Source organism: Hippoglossus stenolepis, chromosome 7 (genome assembly GCF_022539355.2).
Source record: "Hippoglossus stenolepis isolate QCI-W04-F060 chromosome 7, HSTE1.2, whole genome shotgun sequence".
Lineage (NCBI taxonomy): Eukaryota > Metazoa > Chordata > Actinopteri > Pleuronectiformes > Pleuronectidae > Hippoglossus > Hippoglossus stenolepis.
Window position 1 is genome coordinate 11485103 of NC_061489.1, and position 25345 is coordinate 11510447.

At 41.4% G+C, this 25345-nt stretch overlaps 2 protein-coding genes across 3 annotated transcripts in view; one reads left to right on the forward strand and one right to left on the reverse strand.

Annotated features, from left to right (window-relative positions):
- Positions 1-4476, forward strand: part of flt4 (fms related receptor tyrosine kinase 4) — a 43694-nt gene extending 39218 nt beyond the window's left edge. The window contains exons 24-30 of the mRNA XM_035160844.2: positions 121-232; positions 496-595; positions 785-890; positions 991-1115; positions 2431-2551; positions 2705-2772; positions 3894-4476. Of these exons, the coding sequence (XP_035016735.2) occupies positions 121-232; positions 496-595; positions 785-890; positions 991-1115; positions 2431-2551; positions 2705-2772; positions 3894-4104 (843 nt within the window). The 3' untranslated portion in view covers positions 4105-4476. The remainder of the gene's footprint in view (positions 1-120; positions 233-495; positions 596-784; positions 891-990; positions 1116-2430; positions 2552-2704; positions 2773-3893) is intronic.
- A 662-nt stretch (positions 4477-5138) lies between these two features.
- On the reverse strand, positions 5139-23170 carry ergic1 (endoplasmic reticulum-golgi intermediate compartment 1). 2 transcript variants are annotated; one of them, XM_035160846.1, is made up of 10 exons: positions 23012-23170; positions 17422-17483; positions 14288-14360; positions 13706-13800; positions 10219-10343; positions 9152-9256; positions 8996-9056; positions 8638-8738; positions 7735-7857; positions 5139-6513 (listed from the first exon to the last, which is right to left on the reverse strand). In XM_035160846.1, the coding sequence occupies exons 1-10, from the start codon at positions 23029-23031 to the stop codon at positions 6406-6408; spliced, it is 873 nt and encodes a 290-aa protein (XP_035016737.1). In that variant the 5' UTR covers positions 23032-23170; the 3' UTR covers positions 5139-6405. The 2 variants fall into 2 exon arrangements, with proteins under 2 accessions (XP_035016737.1, XP_035016736.1); XM_035160845.2 differs by lacking the exon at positions 23012-23170 and adding an exon at positions 18433-18756.
- Between the last annotated feature and the right edge of the window lie 2175 nt (positions 23171-25345).

Below are 25345 nucleotides of genomic sequence, written 5' to 3' on the forward strand. Positions count from 1 at the left end.
TCCTACTTTTGTTGTTGTTGTTCTTTTAAACCACCCACATAGTCACAACATTTAAAGGCAGGTGTCATTCCTGCTTACGTAACCGTCTCCTAACACCCCGTCTGCTGTTTTAATGCTCAGGCTCGGCTGCCTTTAAAGTGGATGGCTCCGGAGAGCATCTTCGACAAGGTGTACACCAGCCAGAGTGACGTGTGGTCCTTTGGAGTTCTCCTCTGGGAAATCTTTTCACTGGGTAATGACAAAATCAAAGCCCGGACATTCATCTTTTAAGAAAGTCATTTAAAGGAGCAGACTTTCGGTGCAGGCTCCTCTGGAGTCGCTGTTTAAATGTCTCTCTCTTCCTGCCAAAAGCAATTTGGGACTTATTCTTTGTTGACTTTTAGAAGCAGAGTGAATCATCATCGCCTTTTATCCAAGAACATCAACTTGCTTTTACCATCCCTGACAGTCTGACACCTTGCCCAAGGCCTCATCTTCTTTTTTGTCCACCTGCAGGTGCGTCTCCGTACCCGGGGGTACAGATTGACGAGGATTTCTGCAAACGATTAAAAGATGGCGTCAGGATGCGATCACCAGAGACCGCCTCCCCTGAAATGTAGGCACACATTTTAATTTTTTCGTTGTCTCATTTCTTTTCCTGTCAAACAAAGATTTGTTGCCCTGAGTCCATTTAATTCACTTGAGCTCATAAAGTTTGATCAAACATTCCGGTATTTTACTGATCAGGGAAGTTGAGGGCTTCCTGTGTTGTCCATGTTGTGATGGTGCTGCCCTCTGCTGGTAGATATGGCATCATGCTGGCCTGCTGGCATGGTGAACCCAAAGAGAGGCCGACCTTCCCTGCTCTGATGCAGATCCTGGGAGACCTGCTGCAGGACAACAGTCTACCTGCAAGTTCACTGCTGCGCACACATTCATCAGAACAAAATCATTTCTTTTTTTAAAGCTCTGTAAAGAGGTTTATCTAAATCTTCTCGGCCTTCTCTTCAGGATGAGAAGGACTACATCCCCCTGAATCACTCACAGAGCTCAGAGGATGATGGATTCTCACAGGCGTCGTCACGGCCTCCGTCTGAAGAGGAGCTGAGAATGGCCTGCAACACTCTACCCACCAGGTACTAATATATTCTCCTATCTTTTCCTTAAAGGCCCAGGACCCCAACAGAATTTGTATTAATAAGCCTCTTGCTGTTATTATTCAGTCTCCTTCTCAGTGCTTTAAAGTAGGTTAGACTCAGAGACCGTGTATAAAGAGGGACGACATGACGGCTCTGCAAAAGTGAAGCCAAAGCGTGGCTGGCCGCAATATTGGTCATATATCCCGCCTCCTCCATGTTAACGGATAGGACGTGGGCCAACTAAAAAAGTCAAAGAACATGTCGAATAAAGATGGTTTGTGTCATTTTAGGTGCTTATCACACTGATGTTTGCTCAAGTGCTGGTTTCTCCAGTAAGTTTGTTTTTAATTAGTTATCTGATGCTATAAAAACTGGGTGAAATGTCATGATTGACAGCCGAGACTGACTCACGATTGGTCGAGCGCGTGTATTTGCGGGGTTCCCGCTAAGGCCCAGACTCTGGCTCCAAATGGCGGTGTTTTTTATCTGGGATATTTTAGCTTCATTTCTAGATCGTGGGAGGAAGTGGAGACATGTCGACCATCTTTATACACAGTCTGTGGTTAGACTTTGTAGAAAAAAGGTGATTCCATGCGCCTGTGTCAGCGATATGAATGCGATGACAGTTGCACAGTTGTTTCCCGGAAAATAATCTCCCTCTGTCTCTCTCTATGAGACCAGCTTCTAAATCTACCTTGTGGTGTGGTGATAAAAACTCTTTGCTCCGTAAAACCATCACAGCTCTGTTTTTTCGAAGAAATCCCTCTTTGCACCAAATCCAACCTCTCGCTCTCTGTTTCCTCTGACGTTCCCTCACAGAGCAACTTATAGGCTCAGTTTCTTACAGGCTTTATTCTGTAGGTTTCAAGTAAGTTATGAATCGAAAAGTAAAAGATATTCAGCACATGGAAAATAAATGGTTGTTTAGAATGAAGTTCACTGTCAGGTCTAAATTTGGGGTGGAAAATGTGATCTGTAATCTTGATGGGTTTTTGTAATATTTTTAAATGTTGCTGTGTATCCTGTGTACTGAATAGTTTCAGAAAATGACTTTACAGATAATTCATTTGTGAGGAAGAGAAAGTCCCTCACACAGGAGTAAGTTTGATGAAGAAAGTCCCACAGCTAAAATCATCTTTATTTATTTATACTAAAAAACTAATCTACAGAAAAACATACTGCTTTCTACTTGACTGCATCATATTTTTCTGAAGTTTTGAAAGAGTCCAGGTTTTCTTCTCATCTGTCTCTTGGCATTCGGACGCCAGCAGGATGCTCTGTCGTGTATTGATCTGATAATCTTCCTGACCAGGTATTATAACTGCGTGCCCTTTGCCGGCTGTGTGTTTGTGGGACCCTCTACAAACTGCCAGCCCAGAGTGAAGACGTTTGAAGAGTCGCCCCTGGAGATGCACCCACATAAAGCTCCTCAGGTAATCTTCTCATCACTTGTGGAAAATGTGAAACCGGCTGGTGACATTTTCTGAACGCGCTGGACTTCCCCTCAGATAATTGCCCGAATTAGCGGTGGGGTCGACTAAAGGTTGTTCCGTTCACATGATGTCAAACTGTTTGTCTCCTCCCAGGATAACCAGACGGACAGCGGGATGGTTCTGGCCTCCGAGGAATTTGAGAGAATCGCCGCCTCCAAAAGGTTATTCTTGCAATGATCCATTTTACTGTGGAACACTCAGGAGATATGCAGCCTCTCGTCTAGTGACAGTGTGAGACTGTTACACACTTATCACCCACTGTGTCGGCTCTGTCTGGTATATTAGACTATTTTTCATAGATGCTCCACATGCTTCCAAGTCAATTTGGAGAAAATAACCATTCTCTACTTCTCGGAAAAATGTAGGGTTGAGTCAGTCACAGTGAAACTACAGCAGACTTGCAAATGATGTGAGCATGAGGGGAGTCTTGATTTCTGCATGAATAAGTCTGAGTCATTAAAACCCACAGGATCCGTTTTAAGAATTACAAGTAATAGAACTCGCCACTTACAGTATGAGTCAAAAAGAAACGTTCTACGTAAAAGCTTAAACAAACCGGCTTCTTAAACTGGAAAATTCTATACTATCCTATAACTGAATTATTCACTTACATATTTTTAACAATATTAATGATAATAATGTGAAGAAGAATTAACTTTATTTATGAAGAAAAACAATGCTAGATGCTTTATAGGAAGATCAATGAGAGCTAGAATAACACTAAGGCCCAACAGTCCCTTTAAATTCAATCAAGCTGGTTTCACACACTCAAAGACATCAGTCCTCTAAATGTACCCGATGTTTCATCAAGATCCAGGAATTATTCTCTTTGTCATCATGTCTCGCACTGTTAAAGAAAGTGAAAAAATATTCCTGGATCCGCCCCCTAATCTGGATCCACACCAAAATTGAATGTTTTCCTGACATACTGCATCCTTCTAAAAGATTTAAAAGGCACTTGAGAATTAGTCTGTCAAAGTTCAATGAGAAACAAGTTCCATAATATGAGGTCTCTGAAGGAAAAGGCTTAGTCACTCTTTGTCTCAAGTCCTGGGAGTAACCACTAGGGCTCCATCTGTGGATCTTAGCAGTGGAGAGGAAACCTACCAGGTCAATAAATCTGAAAGGTATTTGGGAGCAAGGCCATTTAAAAATTTTAAATCAAATTTAAACTGATAGCCAGTTTTAGGAGTCAAGCACAGGGGGGATGTGATCATGCCTTTTTTGTCCCAGATGACAAATATCACATTCCAATGAGCTTTTTACTTTGTTCTGTCCCCAGTCGTATGGGCAGCAGCAGCAGCACGGAGCCTCTGACGGCCTCCCATGGCTCCCTGGGCCGAAGCAGCGGCGCCAGGCACCGTCCCAAGTTCTTCAGCCAGCTGTCAGGACAGACCTTCTACAACAACGAGTACGGACACCTGTCCGAAGAGGGCTTCCGTGACTTCTTCTCCTCGCCAGACGCCCCGTGTCTGGCCTCCTCCAATGTGTAACCTTTTCAAAGATGCAGCCCGAAAAGAACTGAAGGGGTTAAAAAAAAAAAGTGGGCTCAGGTCGTGGGAGGTGTGTAGGATTTACTAACATCCCAGTGATGACATGTAACTAGTCATTTATCAATGATCATCAGGTTATTTTGACCAGAGCTGACCTCTACTCATCTCAAAGTCCATTCTCTGTGGCCTCAACAAACAGAGCTGTGTGCCTGAAGTTTCTCTAACCAGCCACTGGGTGGCAGCATTACAACAAAAACACACCGAGTATTTTCTATTCACACATTTATATTTTTATCTTTTATATTCAGAGTATTCTGCCTATATTTGTACAAATTATGACTCGTATGGGAAGAAATAAAAGTTTATCTTCTTCTCACTCTTCTCTCTATGATTCAAGAAATATTCCACAAGAAATATTCCACTGAAATGCAGCTTTTAAGAGTAAATGTGCAGGTGTCGTGCAGTAATAAATAACTGGTCGACATGGAGCTACAGCCACACGCTCTGTGACGATCCACATAACGGACCGATCCACGACAGACGCAGATATTTGTGGCGTCTGTGTCGTTTAGTGGAGGTGGAGACGCTCTGATTCACACAGACACCTTGAGGAAGGAATAAGTGACGGAGGTAAACAGAGGGATGTAGGCCGAATGAAGGGGTGACTCACACTAAGCAGCGTTTATCAGAGCTGGACGCAAGCATGACGACAGCTGTGGCAGCTTAACAACCTTTTACGCGCTCACATCACAACTGACAAGCCGCAGGTTGTGGAAATGAGCAGCATCACGAGAGCAAAGTCCACTTCATGCAAACACAATTACAGCCAATATAGCTGCGTTCGTGTGATGGTCAACTTTCCATTTTCAGTTTCTGTGAATGATTGTTGTTTTCAGGGAACCTGGAGACAGTTTGTAAACGGTCATGAAAATACGAAGGGAAAGGACAAAAGTTTGAATCCCTTTCAGATTGTTAAAACAGATCCTTCTTTGAGTAAAAGAGAAAGTTTAAAGGAATAAAGTGCACAACAGTCATTGTCTTCTATGGTACCTTTACTTGAGGGACACATAGCGTTACAGTCATTTGAGACAGAACAAGAAATGGATGACCTTTGTAGTAGAAAGACCAGTTCTGAGGGCTTATCACCGTCCTTGATCAGAAAAGCTGTGCTGACAGTAGTAGAAAAATAACAAAAATATAATGACTCAAGAGGAAAAAAACAAACATCTGGCCTTGTATACTCTCCTTACAGAACCAAACCTCCACATTTCATTGAATAACTCAGTAACAGGTTCATTTACCTTGTAAAAAAATTACATTTATCTCAGCAAAACAATTTATATTTACTCAAATTTTTTCCAAAAAATGAAATGAAATGGACAAATTCAAAACTAGGACCTTGAACAGCATTGATGAAATATCAGGTATAAATGGAATAAGAAGAAATCTATGATCTCAAGAAACTACAGATACAGTAGCTTTAACATGAAGGAAAGAAAAACACTGGTTTTAGTGGCAGTCACTGAAACAGGCTAATAAGAGGGGATCATAATCCTCTAAGATGGAGCAGTAAACCTAAAGGCACAGTTTTAATTACAAGAAATAAAAGGACCGGATGGATGAAATCAATCTCATGTCATGTAGTTTTGTGGTACAGGTACAGTTTTACAAAAAAACAACACTTCCTTCAAATAATCAGTCCCTTTCTGCAGTACTGGGAGAATTAATGCAGCACAGTTAAAGTGAGATTCAAGTTGAACAATAGTTCGGGCCGAAAGTAGAAAATAGTAACTAGTAGATTTTGATTTCACCCCCTTTTTTAATCTATAAATCATTGAATTGAACATGATTGAAGCCATGTTGCGCAGATTGTTGTCACACGCTTCTTGATCATATTTGAAACATTGACCGTCAGTACAAATCCCAGCACCTTCATTCTAAAAATATATCAGCCGTCAAAAACACCCATTCTGCTTGAACCCTGACACGAGATACTTAAGACTTCATCTCCACAGTAACAAAAGCTCTCCTCTCCTCTCCTGGCTCTGGAAACACAGGAAGCGGACATGTGATAGTCGGCGTCCACACGTCAGTGGAGCAGATGGAAAGGAGCTGCAGTAACTGAGATGCAGCGGTGGCGTGTAGCCTGGTAGTTACATCGAGTGCCGGAGCCCCTTCATTGGTCACATTGATATCATCTCCCCCCCGAGGAAGTTGGTTCAGGCAGGACTGGATTTAGCTAACAGGCTAGCAACTTTGCACTTATAAATAAGACGTGTCGGGGGAAGTGGGGAGCGATCCTCATGACATTTTCCCGATCTGGATCTTCTTCCAGGCCTCCGAAGCGGTGAATATACAGGAGTCGATGATGCCCGCCACTGTGAACGTCCCTCCAACAATGGCACAGATCTGCAGAAAAACAAATCAGTCCGTCAGTGTCGAGGTTTAAAAGCTCCACGTTTTCCTTTCTGGTTACAAACGGCTCAATATCAGCTGGTTTTAATCATAACAATACTTTACACTCACAACTCAGAATGTGCTGGAATTCAGCAGAGCTCTGTCACAGCTTGACTCACAATCTTTAACCATGACTCATAATCACATTACAAAGCACAGTCATCTCCGACCCATGATATCTTAAGTCATGATATAATTAAACGACACTAAAATAACACAAATAACATGTGTGTCAACCGCATTATCAGTCAGCAAGATACTTTCCTGATGTGGTGGTTTTGCCAAAAAATTCCAAAACACACAGGGTCAGGTAGGGAGGTGAGTCATATAAGAGGAATTCAAAAAACAAAGAGAAAATATAGAATTGAATAAGTTTTAAAAGGTGATTAAGACTTCAAATTTCCTGCAGCTAGCTGTTTTTATACCAATTTCACCCTATTTTACTTTGCAGGTAGCGATATTCTGATCCAACTCTTATTTGTTCCAATCTGTGATCCTAAAAAAGATCTTTCAGGGGACCAGGAAAGAAAAACAAACATTAAAAAAATGTACGCAAATGTGAGAAGTGAAAAAGTTCACATTTAATTGTAGTAAGACAAAGTTGTTTGATGTTTTCAGAAAATAGTTGATTGTTAAAGTTGCTTCTATCAGCTGATGAGAGCACAAACCAAAAGTGAGACACTGAAAGGAAAGGAGCAAAACACGTTAAAGGGGAACTGCATAAAGGTGATAGTTATAAACGTCTGTTCCACATAATGGAACAATACAAGTCTACAGCTGAACTGCTAGCAGCTCAGTGAGGCTGTACATAAACCAACAAGCAAATTCTAAGAATGATGGTTAGCAGGTATGTTTGCCATGTTTGTTTTCAAGGTATCTGGTCAAAAGCCAAAGTATTATTTGTTTAACTTGATGGTGGAGAGGAAAAACAGCGTTCATCACGGGCACCATGATCATCTACCAACTTTCATGGTGATCAACACAATGAAGTGATATTTCAGTCTGGACCAACCAGCAAAGAGAAGCCAGGGTAAAATACAGAATAATATAGAAAAGCTTCAGTGTTTTCAACCCCAAATCCTCACCTTTAGTTTTTAAGACTTCAAAAGTTTTAAAATTTTAGTGGTTTTGGCCACAGATTTTAGTTTCTGGCAAGAAGGTGAATCCACTCACTGTTGTGACGAAGCGGTAGAAGGGCTGCCTCCTCTCTGTGTACTTGACTGTGATTGGACTGAGGTCGTATCTGAACCAGATGGCGGGGATGATCCTGCCTGTGTGGCTATAAGCTACATATTCCTGTGAGGGATGGGAAAAGAGACTGGTTATAAATCTTTAAATGTTTTAAAGCCTGGATTTATTAAACAGTGCAGCAGTTACTCCCACTAGGTTTAAAAAAAATCGATTTAGAGCAATCAATATCTTCATTTTTATCTCTATGGGTGGCAGTGGTGCTTATGAGTCATTAGAGTACTGGTTTTGAGAAAAGTCACACAAAGATCCTGAACGATTACGCACAAATGAGTGTTCAACTGAAACATCTCAGACCCAGATGAAGTAAGAAGGAGGAGGCTACAGTGTGCTGTGAGTAACAGTTCCGTGATGTGATGACGGGGCAGTCCCGGTTGTTACGAATCCAAATTCTGATAAACAATACCAAATGATAGTACAAATGAAAATAAATTCAGCATGGAAAAGAAAACTGCTGTTGAGGTCCAGGCCCCGATGCGTCTCAGCTGGACCTTTATTGACGCTGGCGATGAGATTTTGGAATATTTAGCTCAGGCCCTCGTCCGCCCTGCTTCACAGCTGACCTGCGCTGTTGTTACTTCAAACCCCAAACTCAGCTGTCAGTCAACACAGTTCTAGGAAGTGTGTTTATGGTTTGTTGACAACTAGGAAACCTATCCAGTCACTAGGGGTGAGCTTTCACTTCCAGGTGAGCGCATTAGTTAACGCGGCAAAAGCGGCTTGAGCCATATGTTGGGATGGTCACTGCGGTTCCATGATAAGAAAAAAAACATCATGACATAAGGATATGATCTAATGGGAAGGATGGAAAGATCAGGGAGGCAGCACCTTGTTGGCTACGGTGTACTGGTAGGAGAACCTCTGTCTGCCCGTGAGGTCTTCGTACACTGTTGGAACAATCTTCAGTATGTAGTCATGTGAGGCCAGAGCTGCAGGGGAAACAGAGTTATTTCAATAACAAAAATGCTGCTTCAGTGTCCAAAAATGGATGTAGATGTGATCATGACGCAACTGGCTGGAGTCTGTCTATCTGAGATGCAGTGTCAGCTGTGTGAATCAGGCTCCCACTCGGTTTGGTTACAATTGCCGTCCACTAGGTGTCTCATTTCTTTGCAGCACTCCAGCAGCCTTACATAAATGTCACACAGAGGTTCTGATGAGTACGGTGTGCGGCGCGTGTACATACGATTAGACGAGAGCTTGTCAGCCCCTCCCAGCGCGTTGAAGGCTCCTTGCACTTTTTGTACCTGTGTGACAACAGAGAGGGAGGAGACGTGCGTTTAGTCTCGTTACTGCAGATCTTATCAAACGCTCTAGGTGGGGTTTGGTTCTGTGACCCGACCTGAAGCTTTTCCCCAAATGCCAGCTTGTGGATGGAGTGGGTCATGTCGGGGCTTTGGGGCTGCGCTGTGGCGCTGTGCGTCGAAACGTGGAAGTTTCCTGGTACCTGGGGACAGACGGACGTGTGGTTAACAGCACGGGGAACCTACAATACATTTAGTTAACTAATGACCAAGCAGGAGGACCCACATGCACGCACACACCTGGTTGGAAACTAAATGGTCCGTGCCTCCGGAAGACAAATCCACCCACTTTAACACGTTTCACATATTATTCCATGGGCAAGAGTGTTGAGTGTACATCTGCTGGGTTAATCATTTTAAATGCACTGGAAAGACTGACGCACAAAGTGTTGGTGGGACACACTTGAGTGTGCCGTCAGATGTAACTGAGTCTCTGAGCTCTTCCATTTAACATAACTCAATTTAGCAAGAGGAGGAAGCAGGTCGGCCTCATTTGTCTCAGACCGGAGGGGGGGGGAATCAGCCCCTATGTTTAACTCAAGTCCAAGACAAATACACATCATGTAGTCCTAGTGCTTAGGTCCCCTATTTGATTAATTATATTGTAATTACTGCACAAAAGTTAGACTGTTGCCATTTCGTGTGTGGCCGCAGCGTTGCCAGATGAATTTAGTTTTTGTACGATAATCTTTCCCTCTGTACATTCAATAATGCCAAAATTCCCATAGTATACGATAATTTAATATCTTAGTGACAGTATTAGGAGTTATAATAATCAGTGTGGTAAAATATAGATCCTACTTCTGTGTTTATGCATTCTTGTTGTATTGATCAACGTGAATATGGACCATGCGTCTCTTCTCTCACTCAACATCAATCATGTTTGGTGGATGATGTAGGCGATGGAGACAGCGATGCAGAGGTCGAGCTTAAACTCTCTCACAAATGTAAGATCAATTTATTTGTGTCTATATTAAAGTATTTTTTTTCTCTCGGATATGATTTGCATCTGATAACTTTCCTCAAAATCTGATAATTTTAAGCCTCTGGTACAACGTGGCGGCCGTTGTACTTCTTCTTCTGCACTTATGTGGTGAAGACTTACTTTGTTGATGGTGAACTCTCCCTCAAAGCGACAACCGTCCCCCTGGTTGAGAGGGAGCTTCATCGAGTTGTCTATGTGACCGACCTCATGGCGGCCCATCTCATCCTGGATGTCCAGACCCACCACTTCAAGAAATGAGAGAGACAAGGAAGAAAATGATATAATGAATAAGAATGAAAATGAAAATGAAAATGAAATAAAATATCAAACAGTTTCCTCTGCCGGATTCAAACTTTATTTTACTGAAATTAGTCCATTAGTGAACTAATAAAACTAAATATGTTAATAATGTTTCAGAAAATAGATAAATCCCTCATTTTTGCAAATCTCATGTTGCAAAAATTCCAAATTAGAACTGCAACTAACAACTTATTTATTATTGATGAATCTATTGTTAATATTCTCAAATAACTTTAGAGATTATTTTATTCTGAATATGTCAGAAAACACTGTTTTATCCAATCACCAGTTCAAAATGACTTTACAACGATATAAAACAGAAAAGAAGCAAATAGTCCACATTAGAGAAGCAGAAACTAGAGAATGTTTAATTATTTTCTTAATAAACAATTTAGTTTATTGTTTCAGGTCGAAACCGAACATTTGTCACTTTCCTCAGTTTCCATCTTGGAGTACATTGCAATAAAAAAAAGAAAAATGAAATCATAAGACTAAATCATAAGTGCTCACAGTCACAAAATTAAGCATTAACGTCAAAACAAACACGATGACAGAATGTTTGTCAGATCAAAGAAGTCACCATCTCGTGACTCTTAATAGTTTAAACTATTCATCTGTTAATTAAATAAATTTATGATTTAGTGATGATGAGAATATCATTTGCCTTTTTGTTTACATTCAATAAGCAAACAGTCACATTTTTATCAACAGAGAAAGAGAAAGATTAAGAGAGAAATCCTCAATATGACTGCAGAGTGTGGCGCAGAGAGTAAACACACAGAGTCCAAACAGACCCCCCCTCGCTGTCTGTGTTTTTCCATCTAGACTCCACCGAGCCCCCCACCCCCACCCCCCTTGCACGCCGCTGTGCACTGGCACACTGACAGCGGCTGGTTTTCAGAGGCTAGCCTGAGCTGTGTGTTGGCGAGAGTGGAGTGGGGGGGGGGGGTCTGCTGGATCTGTGCTAAAACCTCCACATGGCGTCTGTCTGACCTTTGACATTCAAGACAAATTTGACCCACCTCACCCCCCATGCCATCAATCTAGATCTCAAAATACAGTGGGGGCGAATGAATGTAAGTGAAGTTGGAACAGAGTGAGTGTGAGAGCTGCTTGTTTCTCCTTTTTAAGACTTTAGAACTGGAAGGGAGTTTGTGTAAAGTGAGTGGGTGGGGTGGGGGGGGAATTATTATAAGCGTATTACACGCGGTTCTGCTTTTCCATGAAGTCACAAATCAAGACCTGGCAACCCTGTAAAGGTCAGTGGAGGAAGATGGTGTTTAACTTTGGAACAGCGCAGCAGAGCAGAGCACATAAATAACACCAGCTTTTCCATGATGATAATGATTTCTCTCTCTCTCTCTCTCAAGTAAATTTGTAATTGACGACAAAGTGTGTGGAGGCCTGGAAAAGGAACCGATGTACAATATTAACTCGCAGGGCGACGGGTTGAGGAGCTCATTACATGCAGCTGCACTTTGGTCGGACTAACGTGTTTGGGCCGGTTTTTAAGAAGGCCCCGCATTTCTGCAAAAAAAGAAGTTTAAATTCTGCAAATAAACAAAACCACCATACACACAATCATCAAGGGCTTCAATTGGAAACAGCGGGGGGACGGCCTTTTGTTTAGGCATGCCATGAGCCAGCTTGTCTAAACACATGGCCAACAGCTGTGTGTCTGCATGCCGCAGCCTCACGCGCTCAAATCTGGACTTCATTTTTCACACAAGCATTTATTGGCTTTGCCATTTTTGGATATCGTTCGAACTGAATGAGCGGACGCTGCCCGAGCCTCACCGGTGTGAACGCATGGATGTGGAGTGTGTGCGTGTTTGGTTTGTCATTGGGCATAGTTTCTGCAGGGTGTCATGATGAGCAAAATAACACGTGGCCGCTCTCCGTCCTGGCTCATTTTGAAGCGGCCTGCCCACTGCTCTGACATCGAGGGACAGAACCAGAGCCAACAGAGGCAACTTTATGACAAACTCAGATCGCAGCTGTGAAGCAGCAGAGGTTTGGTGTTGTGTTGTGTAACCCGGTGCAGACCTGGTATTAAAATACGTCCTGAGGGATCCGATCACATGCAAGTTAAATTAAATGGTCTGTATTTATATCGAGCTTTTCTAGTCTTGATGACCACTCAAAGCGCTTTACTGTACAGTTCATTGCCATTCACACACACATTCATACAGTGCATCTATATTTTGCAAGACTAGGATCGATACCGCCGACCTTCTTGTTAGAGGACGACCGCTCTACCCCCGACACAGCCGCCCCAGTCAGGTGTGAACACAGCCAAATGTGTCCTCAATGCCTGAGATCCAATCACAAAGCGCCCTGGACAACATGTGAAGGACCGCCCACGAAGCTGAGGTTTCTGACTCTCCTTAGTGTTCATACGTTAGTTTGTTTGTAGCCACAATATCAACACTGATCACCACAAAATGACTGACGCTTTTCTTAAATTGGTTAACTCTTTCTTCATAGCTGTGCGCATTCTCTCTCTCTCTCTCTCTCTCTCTCTCTCTCTCTCTCTCTCTCTCTCTCTCTCTCTCTCTCTCTCTCTCTCTCTCTCTCTCTCTCTCTCTCTCTCTCTCTCTCTCTCTCACACAGACTGTCAACAGACACATCTGTAAACTCAGACTGGGGGAAAAGAACATAATTTGGTCTTCGTGAACACAAATGACGTATGTAAATATTTGCATACAGAGCAGGGAAGTGAGATCAGATCACCAGTGGTCACAGGAGGAGACACATTTAAATGCCAGGTATGAAGAGATGATATAAATGTTGTCCACTTGCGGTCAGATCTCTCAGGACGGATGTTAATACCAGGTCTAAAAACTGGCCTCGCACCACATTTGGACGTGGTCTGGGACGCGTATGGCCACATTCTTTTTGCCGTGTGAAGGCAAATACTTCATGGGCCACAAAAAAACCATTGATTACTGACACATCTAAAACCTCAGACTGGGGTAAAAACAACATAATTTGATCTTCGCAAACACGAAGGAAAGTGGTCACAAGAGACACATTCAGGACACATTTTAACTGTGTGAATGGACAAACATAACACTATCAACTTGTGATCGAATCTCTGAGGACAGATGTTGATACCAGGTCTGAACTGGGGCTAAGTAGCATTGAGTCTTGAGATCATCATTTAATATGCTGTGTTTAATGATGAGGGAGTGCAAGTGTCTGATAAGGGGAAAGAAACAGGAAAAAAGGACATGAACAGTGAGAGAAAGATAAACAAACAAAAGGGAAGTGTAACGTAGAGAGTTGTATATGTATATATACTCACAATCACAGTGTAAGTTTGGCAAACTGATGTTTAAACTCACATCTATCTTCCCACCACTGTCTTTATCAGGATCATCCACATACAGTTCATTTACACTGGGATGGAGAGAAAGGAGAGAAAGGTTAGATGAGCTGGAACCGAACTCCTACTGTGAAGTGGGGTAACAAAAAAGTCAATTATAATAAGAATGAGTCAATCTCCTGCACAGAGAACATGTTGACACTAAACAGTCAAGGATTAATTTTCTGTTCTACTGAGAGGAGAGAACATTAGTGTATCTCTGTCAGGGTAATTTCCTTTCTGTCACACTCTCCCAAACTCATCCCTTATTACACATCGCCGGGAGGTTGACGCATACACAAAGCCAATTTCCTGTAAGAAAATTGACCCCATTCATTGGTTACAACAGAGTACACCATAATGTGGGCAATAACATTTGTGATGAAGTTCCTGTCCTGTCTACAGTAGGTCCTGTGTCTTTGTGGCAACAGGGGGGGGGGACTCTCTATTTGACTGTAAGACTGCTACAGGATATTGTGAGATACATGGTTGCTGGGAGGGGTGTGATTGTGCAATACCTACATTTCAGTGGCTATGTATCCCGTCAGCTCAGACAGGAACAGGAAAAGTATGAAGACGCAGCAGAGAATGGAAACTGTGGACAAAGAGGCAGAGAGTTAGATTGACATCTTGTTTAAACTCAAAGTCACAGCTGAGCTTACGGATGGGACGTCTTTCGCATTCATCTCAAATTTCAAGGACTGATGCAAGAAGCTCCTCCAGCCTTTAGGAATGGCTGAGCTAAGATACTGACATTAATGAAATCACAGCAACCAACATTTTTTCCTTAATAGCTGTTTTACTGGTGGTGTTAAAGCTGCCATTACTCAGGTTTTAAAGGATCCTCCTACACTAATTACACATTAAATACCAGCACAACAGGCAGCCATGACACCATATCCACTTCAAGAGAGGTGAGCTCATGCCACGAACGTCCTACAAACAGCTCTGTCTGAGTTTCCTCAGAAAAATGTTCACACAATCACCCAAACCAAAAATGGCTCCATCAGAGAAGCTCCATAGTGAGGTGTTTACAAAAAAATTGAAAGGAACCACATGAGGAATATTAACTTTAAATATTAGGTATTTTTATTCAGTCTGAGCCAAGATGAAGTCTGAGTTTGAAAAAAGAAGTAGCCATGTTGTCGGTTTCATTTCCTGTGTCAAAGTAATCAAGCATATGCCTCATAAAAAAACAGTTACGTGTTTACGGATATAAATATGGAAGGAGATGATCTGTGTCTGAGCAACTGTGGTTTATCTGGTATGGCGAGAGTGTCAGTCAGAAAGCCCTCACTCAGCACGAGAGGCATGTTTACATGACGACTGTCTCCTAGGATCACACAGTCACGTGACCTTGTGGTTGCCAGGGCGTCACAGCCAAACCTGCGGTTTGCAGAGGCTTTGCAGAAAGTAATGTTTAACCAACAAACAATAGGGAGTGTCACTATGACACACACACAGGTCACCACTTCAAGTTCATCAACAGCTCCATGGGCTTCACAGGGTGAAATAATGGAAGGGGATTACTAAATATGAGTGTGAAGGGCTGCTAATAAGTAAATGAGTGTTGTTTTTATTCAAGTTCAATTTAAGCCATCCCACACGTGAGATGAAACCGGCTCAAAGGTTCATTTCAACATAAGCTTGTTTTCTCAAGGCTGTGACACAATGAAAAGGATATAGCGTAACAGCATTAATCAGTCTGTGACATACAAAACTAGCACATTGCCGTAATCAGATGTTCTCGTAATTTTAGTTCTGCCCGAAACTTATTTTCCCCCTCACAGCACAATTTTTTTTTTTTACAAATAAGAAAAATATTACAAATCATTTGTTATCGTCATCAAACAACACGTTGCTTGTGTCATGTCCACAGCGAGAGGGGCTCCGGAAAACCACAGGGAGCAAAAGACCAGAGGTATTGTTCAAAGTAAATACTTTTAAACTAAACCCAAAGGAATGTGACCATAAAGCACAATAACAAAAGCAGACCAGGTCAAATATTTGGCCTTTTGTGAAAAGGGGGAGTCTGCTTCTGGTTGCCCCTGAACCACGCAAATCAAAATGTTAGTGGAGCTGCCGGGGACGAAGAAATAACAGTCGCCCGACATCCAAATCCACCGAATGCGCTCACCCCTAGACAGAGGATGGAGACAGGAAGGGAGTGGACTGGATGCAGGAAGAAACTTCCATCCACTTCCTCATGGGTGGACACCGTGTGTATATCTTTAGCAAATTCATTCTCTTCCCTCTCATCCACAAAAGGTGTTAGGAGTCTGTAAAACACTGCTCACTATTGTTTGTGCAGTCTGTCATCAGCTTGGTTCTGACATTGTGTTCCAAGCTGTCATCAGCCGACCAATGAGTAACCCAAGCTGAAGAATTACAGAGGAGCACAAAGTGTGTCATCGGGTGTTTTGTATCCTATTAAACAGTGAATAATCAATACCATCCCTGATTACACAATGACTTGTTGGTGACAAGCAGGAAACACATGACCTGACAGGAAAAACCATTCAGATTTCCACTGATGACTTCTCAGGTGCCTGTGGCTATGAAAGAGCGCAGTCATTAACATTCCTACCATACTCGTAACAGGTACTGATCAGTACTGACTGACTCTGTGAGGATGGAGCACTGCACCAGGACAGGCAGGTACTTGAAGTACAGCCGGTGTCTCCTCCCTTTCACAAACTGCTCCTTGAAACATCCACAACACTTAAGTAGGGGCTGGTACCTCTAATCTATCTACATTCTAATGAACACAACATATTAAAAATATGTATGAAACAACCGTACCAGTTCATTGCTGGGTCACAAGGAGGAGCCACTGGGTTTAGGATAAAGTAAATTGTGACATGACACATAACTATCAGTTGATTAAAACACAAACTTAGCTTTGAGGATGATTTTGAAAAGATTATATTTTTTATTTTATTTTAATAAAAATATTATTGAAATACTTTTTGGGCTGTTTTGGTATAAATAAAAAATACTTTAAAACAAAAAGGTGTTAGCATTGCCCCTAAAAGCTGAATTTTAATATTGTTAGACATATTTTATACATGTTTATTTGTTTCTTGCACACAGTTAGATGAGAAAAAAAAATGAATGAATCAATTGTAAAAATGACTAATTGTGCTCTAGCATGAAACTATAGAGCCAGAAGCGTGTTAACTATGATCACCAGCACAACAAACACTCACCAATACATCACATTTAGTTTGTTTAATCTGTACAAAATAAAAAATAACAATTTTAATGACACAAAAATTACTATTTTGCATTTTGTGGAGTTCTTTCGCTTTGGACCGACTCAGGTTTAGTTGTTTCTCTTTTTTCGGTCTTTATGTAAAGCTAAGCTAATCGTCCACTGGGACCGTCGACTTTCTTTAGCAAGAAGAGAAAATAAGCATGGTTTAAGTTAGTGACAGAAGTAGGACTGTATTAAAATAAATGTACACTAACAATTTTGCACATTGTTGTACATTTAATTGAACTTTCTTTGAAGACGCATCATACAGATTTCAAGTACATATGTGGGCAATTGGACGACTCAGACTTTTTAAACATTCAGATTCATCAACACATCAAAAGAGAACCAAACACAGAGCCTCGTATTTTTGGCCTGAACAGTGTGAAGAACTACTCACTGAAAGCTCCTGTGTATGTGGGCTGGGTGAGATCTTTGGGCACCTTCCTGTAGATATCGAATCTGAGGAGAGAGGGGGAGAAAGAGAAACAATGAAAAAAGAAGGAGAGGAGGAGTGAGAAGAAAAATAGCAAATGTAAACACTACGTGCTGAGAAAAGGAGCACACTCTGTACCCGTCAGGCTTTGCAATATTACAGAAGACTGGTGGAATGTTAGCTGTGGACCACCGCCATTACACATAACAGGTCCAGACAGCCAGCTGCAACACACACGTTTGTACATCTATCTTAGTGAGGACATTCATAGGCATAATGCATTCCCTAGAACCTTACCCTAACCTTAACCATCAAAACTATGTGTCTAATCCTAACCCTTACCAAAACCCTAACCTAAACTTGACCCTAAAACAAAATCTTAACCCTGAAACAGCCCTTTAGAAATAGTTCAGAAAGTGAGGACTGCCCAAAATGTACACACACGGTTACACCTCTTCCTTTGAATGTGTGTTCTGTAATTCCCCCCCCCCAAACAAGGTCTCTCACACTCAACATATACACAGGAAAACAAAAAGCCAACATAAACACACACAGACATACACAGATGAAAAGACACACACACACAGGAAAATAAACACAACTGTACTTCAAACTTTCTTTGGCACGAAGTGGAACTTGCAGGACAATGGAGCAGAGGTGGATTCAGTCTGACAGCCGACTGTAGATTTATCCTCATTTAAATCTTCGACTGAATATTTTCACATCAACTTAGATGGTGAAGAAAAAGATGGGATTGTGCGCAAATCAGTGAATCAGAAGCGGAGGAGGATCGTAACCACCTGACAACTATCCTCTTGTGAAATGCTGTTGTTGCCTATTTGGGGAGCCGAGTAGGGGGGAAAACTACTCAACACCAAAACTATTTAGGTTCACAAGTTCTTGCGCATGTCCTTTTTGGGCAGTGAAAGGTTTTCAACCCCAAACTCCACCGCTGGCTGCACAAACGCCACCCACCTTCTCTTCTCATTTCCCCTCACACAGTCCCTCTCTCTCTCCTTCATTTCCACTTCTCCTTCCAAAACACATCTCTTTACAAGAGCTGTTCGAGAAATGATCGCAGCTGATGCAAACAGGGGGTGGGGGAATTCTTGTCCAGATTCGACCCTGCTGCTTCTTCTTGTTTTGATTTTTGTTTTTATCTACTACACAAGCAATCCTTGGATCCGAAACACCTCAGCCAGCTTCCTCTCATCTCCTCTGCCTCTCTCTCAGATTCACATCCATCTATAACTTCCTGCACCCATGTCCCATTAGTATTAGATCACTGTGTGCTAATAGCTGGCCTGGCAGGGTATGTAGGGCAGGGAGGGGTTGCCTGTATCGGGATCAGAATAGATTCTACAGTAACACACTTCCTCAATGTTGGGCTTTCATGTGCAGAGGCCGAGTCTCCTTCCTCACATCCCCTCCACCCAGCCACGGTACTGATCTCCTGAGACAACCAAACAGGTGGAGCACAGTGATGTAGCACTGCTGTTACGTGAAAACCTTGAAACGCTAGTTTGCATCCTCGCCAGGCGACCGTGGGTTCACGACCTGTGTTGTTTGCGAAACTTTGTACACCCTCTTTGTTTATGCTCCAAACTGCATTATGTGGTCAGGGTGGTCAGGAAGGAAACAAAAGGTTTGTTTGTTGAAATGTCGTTGAGCCAATGAGGTGACGTATTTACACAGCGTCAACTACATGATAGACTACAGAAAGGACAACATGTCTCTTCAAAACAGTTTCAGGGCTTTTCCACCAGTTGTAAACACTTTCAGTGAGTGTCATCTCTTTCCATACGAGTACATAAACATATACATGCATATGGGTGAGAAAACTAAATCTTAGTCATGTGGTCACGAGACCTGAGATGGAATCTGATGATCCTTGTGAACTGTAAATAGTCTCAGATGGATGTACAGTAGATATTCAGGGTACGTCTGAGAAACTAGATCTGTGTTGTACTGGGGAGGAAGTCTCACCGACGCTGCTGCTGCTGTTGTTTAAACCTTGAGAACTGGTGCACGAGCAGAGATACACACACTTCATACACCGAAAATGACTCATCACAGTTTCCATGTCAGGATTTACAAATAAAGTAAATGAAATATTAGAAAGTAATTTATAGAAAGAAAATTTTAAGAAAATATTAGAAACATATATATGTGTTTTGTGAAATAAGAACAACATTAACTGAGTTATTTTAGGTACTGTACCACATAATTAAAACAGTACAGATTTTTCTATTCATATTTTGTAAAATACATTACATTTAATCACACACACTTTCTCAGAAGATCACACCAGTAAACTTGAAAAGTCCATGAACACCTCTCACACTCTTAGGTACTTATTTTTATGCTCGATAAGAACTCAGCTTCACTTTAATTTCCTCCGCTCAGAACACTTTGTATTCATGAATATTGATGTTGAGTCTTGAGAGTTCACCTCTCGGTCTAACGCTGACGTTTGTAATTTCCTGAATTACAGTCAACACATCTCCCTCCGTCACTTCCCACTGCTCAGTCTACTGTGAAAGGTCGCAGATGTTTTGTGACTGGTGAGGACGCCGTGTACCAGTATCTCTCATCTGACACCATTAAATGAAAGCACAGCGGCCGCTTTTCAAAGAAGGCGTCCTTACTAAATGAACCTTATCTCACAAATGAGTCAGAGTGAGTCAGTGTTTCATCTGTTCAACGTGCTGCTCTACGTTAGCGGACAGTTTAGATTTCGTCCTCTCACATGTGATCATCTCCCGTCACCACAAGGTAACACGTGTGCTGCTCTGTAGGTTTCTGTTCAAGTCATCTGCCGGCAGCGTATGTCAGGTATCAAACAAACAGTCACCGATCACTGTCAGGATTCAATCGTGTGACATCTATTGACAAAGCTCTGACAGCATCCTTACTGAGGCTCAAAGTTAACAGCATCTCATAAACACAGCATCATCAGGTGTAGCCAAACCAAATAGATGATGTAATCTGAAGGGCGATTTAACTTAGGGATAAAACCCTTTAGGTTATTCACTCATTCATTCAGAAGAGCAGCTGCTCAGGCATTATGAGTGAGATTATGCTTATGATTGGAAGCTGATCGTTATCTGTGTAGTATGTTTTAACATATCCAAGTATTGTGACCTTTTTAGGAAATAGTCCAGGAAAAGCACAATCTAACACCACGGGTCTGACTCTCAGTCCAGCCCATATTTTCAACTACACAATAACATGTGTGTCACTGCCGCACTACATGAAACTGTTAAATAATCCAGGAAAGTTCCCAACAAGGATTATAGAGTTCTGAGCTTTAAAAGAAAATAGTTTCTACCAAACAAACCAAGTTTATCAAAATAGCTGATGACAAGTCTTTTCTGTTGAAGGACTAATCAATAAACTGACAAATCATTTTTTGCTAGAAACACAGTTTCACTTTGGCTGCAACAAAATAGTGTACATTTTTTATTTTTAATAATAAAAGAAGAAAGATTCGATTTCTATAATCACTTCAGCATTGGAGATTGAGTTGAGGCAAATAATGTAAAACTTTGCTTCCAGACAACATGTTGAGTAGGTATTAAAAATTTTCTTACAATTCAGATAAGAACAAAAAAATAGAAAACATTGTATTAGATACAGTTCTTTAAAGTAACCCTAAACACAAAAGACTATCTTCAGACAGAAGATAGTTAAGGGTTTTTGTTCTTTCAACACACGACATCCTAAAATTACACAATGTATTCAGCCCTACAGCATTATGGGAATACATGCAACCCGAGTGTGTGGGGTAATCTATGTTCACCTATATGGTCACACACTCTCATTGTGCTGACTAACACCCTGGTCTCTCCAGTGAGTTTCTGGGCGAAACAACAGGCTAGTTGGTCAATCGAGTTCCAAGTGTTGTAATATCAGTGTTGTATGATCAGGTCATCGGGTCAGGGAAGCATCTGAACAGAACATGACCTCTTTGATAACCTCAGAACACATTCACTGTGAGAAAAGCGCAGGTCATCATCACACTAGAGAGAAACGAGATCATTTCCTAAATTCAGTTGCTTATTGCAACACGGCTGTGGTCTGTAGGAAAGATCGAGAGCGAATGTTTGAGTTTGAGAGATCGACGGCCGACTATCGTTTTCATTATCAGTTACCATGGTTAAATCAATAAATCTATGATAGAATATACAATGATATAAAACAGAGACAAGCAGCAAATATTCTCATTTTGGAAACTAAAAGAAGTAAACGCTCAGCACCGATTAGTCAGTTCCTAACGTTAAGATGAATCTATTATCAATATTGTATTTTTTTGCTGGTCAACAAATCAATTCATCAACCAGATGTGTGATCACAAATAAGAAAATATTCATTTTAAACCGAATATCATGCGAATCACCAAAAACTAATAATTACTAAGGGCCTAAATCCTGTATTTTTCCTGACGAGAACTCACATTTCCAACCGGAGTTTCAGTTCTTGCCTTCTTCTTAACTTATTTAAGGAGAAATCTACTTTATAGGGCGGAAATAATTTGTCTATTAATCAATTAGTCAAACCACCAAAAAGAATCGTCAACTTTATAATAACCACAAATTTAGTTTGCAGATGCACAGGTCCTAGGAATACACTGATGATGAAGATCGGCAACAATAACAAGTCAAAGACATAAAAGTAATAAACAATAAAATATGAATTAAACACGAGGGAGAATTGGCTGCTTTTCTTTGAACACTGAATATCTTTGGATTTTGGACTTGGCTTTTTTGGGGCAGTTTTTATTCTCGTAGACTGAACAGACAGACTAAACAGTGAACTAAAACAATGAAAGATAATTACTCCCAGTAATAAAAAACTAATTATAAGGCATTACTTTATAATTTGAAGTTAATTGGATTGCAGTGTAATTTGAGGATTGAGTGTCCTTGACTATTCAGACGGTGGCATAGCAGCAGTCAGTATCTGTCACTGTGACCACAGAGCAAACATCCTGTCCTGTATTTTGACTGGGGTGTGCTCTGTTGACACTGTCAACTGCCTCACACAGGAGGTGTGACTGTCAGCCATGTGCACATGACACCAGCAGATCACCTGAACGGATCTGTGGTGTCTGGTCCCGCACGGATTCCTCCCACTGTTTATTGGAGGGTACTGGGTCTGAATGCTTTGACACGTGTGTGTGTGTGTGTATTGATCATTATTGATTAGTAAATCAGACGGAAGCAGGACGTCACGACTGAACGTGCCCTGAGGTGACTTCTAATAAGGAAACATTAGGACGTGTTCTGCACATGCGCAGACGGGAGCAGGAACTAAACTGGGAGCAAACCTGAGGATCAGTCCAGCGGCTGGACCATTACCCTGCAGCCCCCCCCCCAACCCCCCCAGCGACAATGTGGCCCATTCATGCCCGAGGTGAGGTAGCTCTGCTCCGGATGTGACTCGCTCCTCACCGGCCGTTAATTCATCCGCTAAAGCCCAGCTCACCGACTGACCGACCCCCGCCACCGTCCCTCCACAGCCGAGCCCAATGAAGGGGAAGCCCCGTACTCACCTCCTAACATCGAAAGGCATGGTGTAAGCAGGGTGCTCTGAGGGGGGGGTCGGCGGACAAGGCTACAAACAGCACGGATCTCCTCCTCAACGCTGCCGCTCGTTCATCGGTACCGGGTTGACGTCAGCTTAGGACGCTTTGCACAAGCCCATTGGCTGAGAGCTACTTCCTGCTCGCTGATTCTACTTCCGGCTAGAACCGTCCGTCGTTTCTACGACTTTTTTTTATAAGTCGGGGGAAAAAAACGATCAGTTCTCAGAAATAACGTAATTCAAACTATTAAAAAAAATACTGAAGCAAATAATAATTGAATACAAGCTATACTTGTTTTTTTAGTCGTTTTTTCTTCCCTGTAACTTTATTTATACCACAATTTTCTAAGCAAAGTCTCTTATAATATAAAATTATTATATTCCAATATATTTTCAGTCTATTATAGACTACAAACTATATCTTTATGGCTATCTGTAGCCATAGTGTGTTTTATTGTACCATGTTCAAGAAAACCCCATTAACGTCATGGTAACACATTCTCCCTATCTAGAATTTATAAGTATAAACATTTAATGGTTTATAACACACTTAATTTTAGTTATAAACAGGACAAATTTTTATAAATTTTTGAAAACCTCATTTGTATCTATTTTATTTATCCCATAAATACATATTTTATAATATTTCAACTGCCATTATGTGTTTATACAGCTGTCTTACTAATGGGTGCCCACAGGTCGAAGTGTGGTTGAAAGAAAAGCTCTACCACCTTACAAATACATTGGAGTGTTGAGTAAATCATATTCGTGTGAAGCATTACCAGTCAAATTTAATTTGCTTACTTTCACATGCAATCCCGAAAACAATTCATAATTTACAGGTGGTACAGGAGCAGTATAGTCTATGTCAATACTTTTTTCATTTGTTTATTTATGTATCAACCAAAAAATGGGAACAGTCAGCTAACCCTGGGTCAACTTTCCCCCAGATGTTAAATGCACAACAAATAACATCAAAGAGCAGCCTATAGTACACATTATACTATAACTACTGTAAAACTTTAAAAACATGCTAATTAAAGAATTATGAATATTGTCTTTGTCTTTTCTTACATACTCATTGTGAGCCCACATGTGATCTAATTATGAATGAATGAATGGGTGACAATACTACACACAGCCTACTCTGTATTACACATGAGAATTTCCAATAAATAATATAGGAAACTTCTTTATTTAGATTCGACTTTTAGTTTTTATTTTGTATTTACATATCATCATACACCAATGTTACTTAGGCCCTTCTTCAAACTTTCGTTAGTGAGTATATGTGACAGCGTCAAACAGCAGGACATAAACCATGTTGCCTTTTAGAGAAATTTACCTTGAAGACATTTTGTTCTTAAAGTTCCTGCTGTGAAATGTCACACAACTGCACAGTTTTGCTGACACAAAAGGTCTTCGCACATTGTCGAAATTGCACGCAAATAGTTCATCAAGATCATTTACATGCAACAATCTTTCGTTTTTTCTTACACAAACGTGAGGGCTTTTTTTGGTTTCCCCGTACTACATATACATACATATGAAGTGAAACAGTTGGTTGCCAACGTGTCTGGTGTTGAGACACTGGACGAGAGGATAGTCCCTGTGTTTTCCCACTGACGGCTCAGCTGTTGCCAGTGGTGACAATGACAGTAAATAGGCAAGGGGGGGGGGCAGCGAGTGACAGCGAGGCCAGACCACAGGAAATGCCTCTGTCATCCCCTGTTGCACTTCCCTTTCTGGACGAGAACCACAATTGATTGAGGGCCATAATTATGGGAAATAAAAAGGGAGGAAAAATTTGAACTCTATTTTCAGAACTAAATTTCAATATTCTGTCACTCACGGCACAAAAACACTCACACGTTTGTGGGCTATTCTTATTCTGGGAGATTTGCACTGATAAATATTGTCACCTAGAGAACAAGAGTTTCTGTGTTACTGAAATGTACAGATTCATATTTATAGTTTCTCTTCTTTTTCAGTTTTTTTCTAATCTATGAGGGTACGTGAACATTTTCTGCTTCATCATGACAGTGAACAGTTGTTTCCTCGGGCGTTATTGTTCTATGCTCACCACCTTCATCAGATGTCGGATTTCATTCCCACATAATTTCATAACTTCATAGCATGACTCAGGGGGAGACGCGTTTACAGCGAGTACAAAATGTTTGGGTACAGACTGTTTTCAGAGCCCGTTTGACCCGCCTTCCCTGTGTAGTGTGTGTAACATTCCTGCTTTGTTGCATGTGCCTCACAGTTGACTCATCACACAGGAGTGTGAGGTTAAACCGGC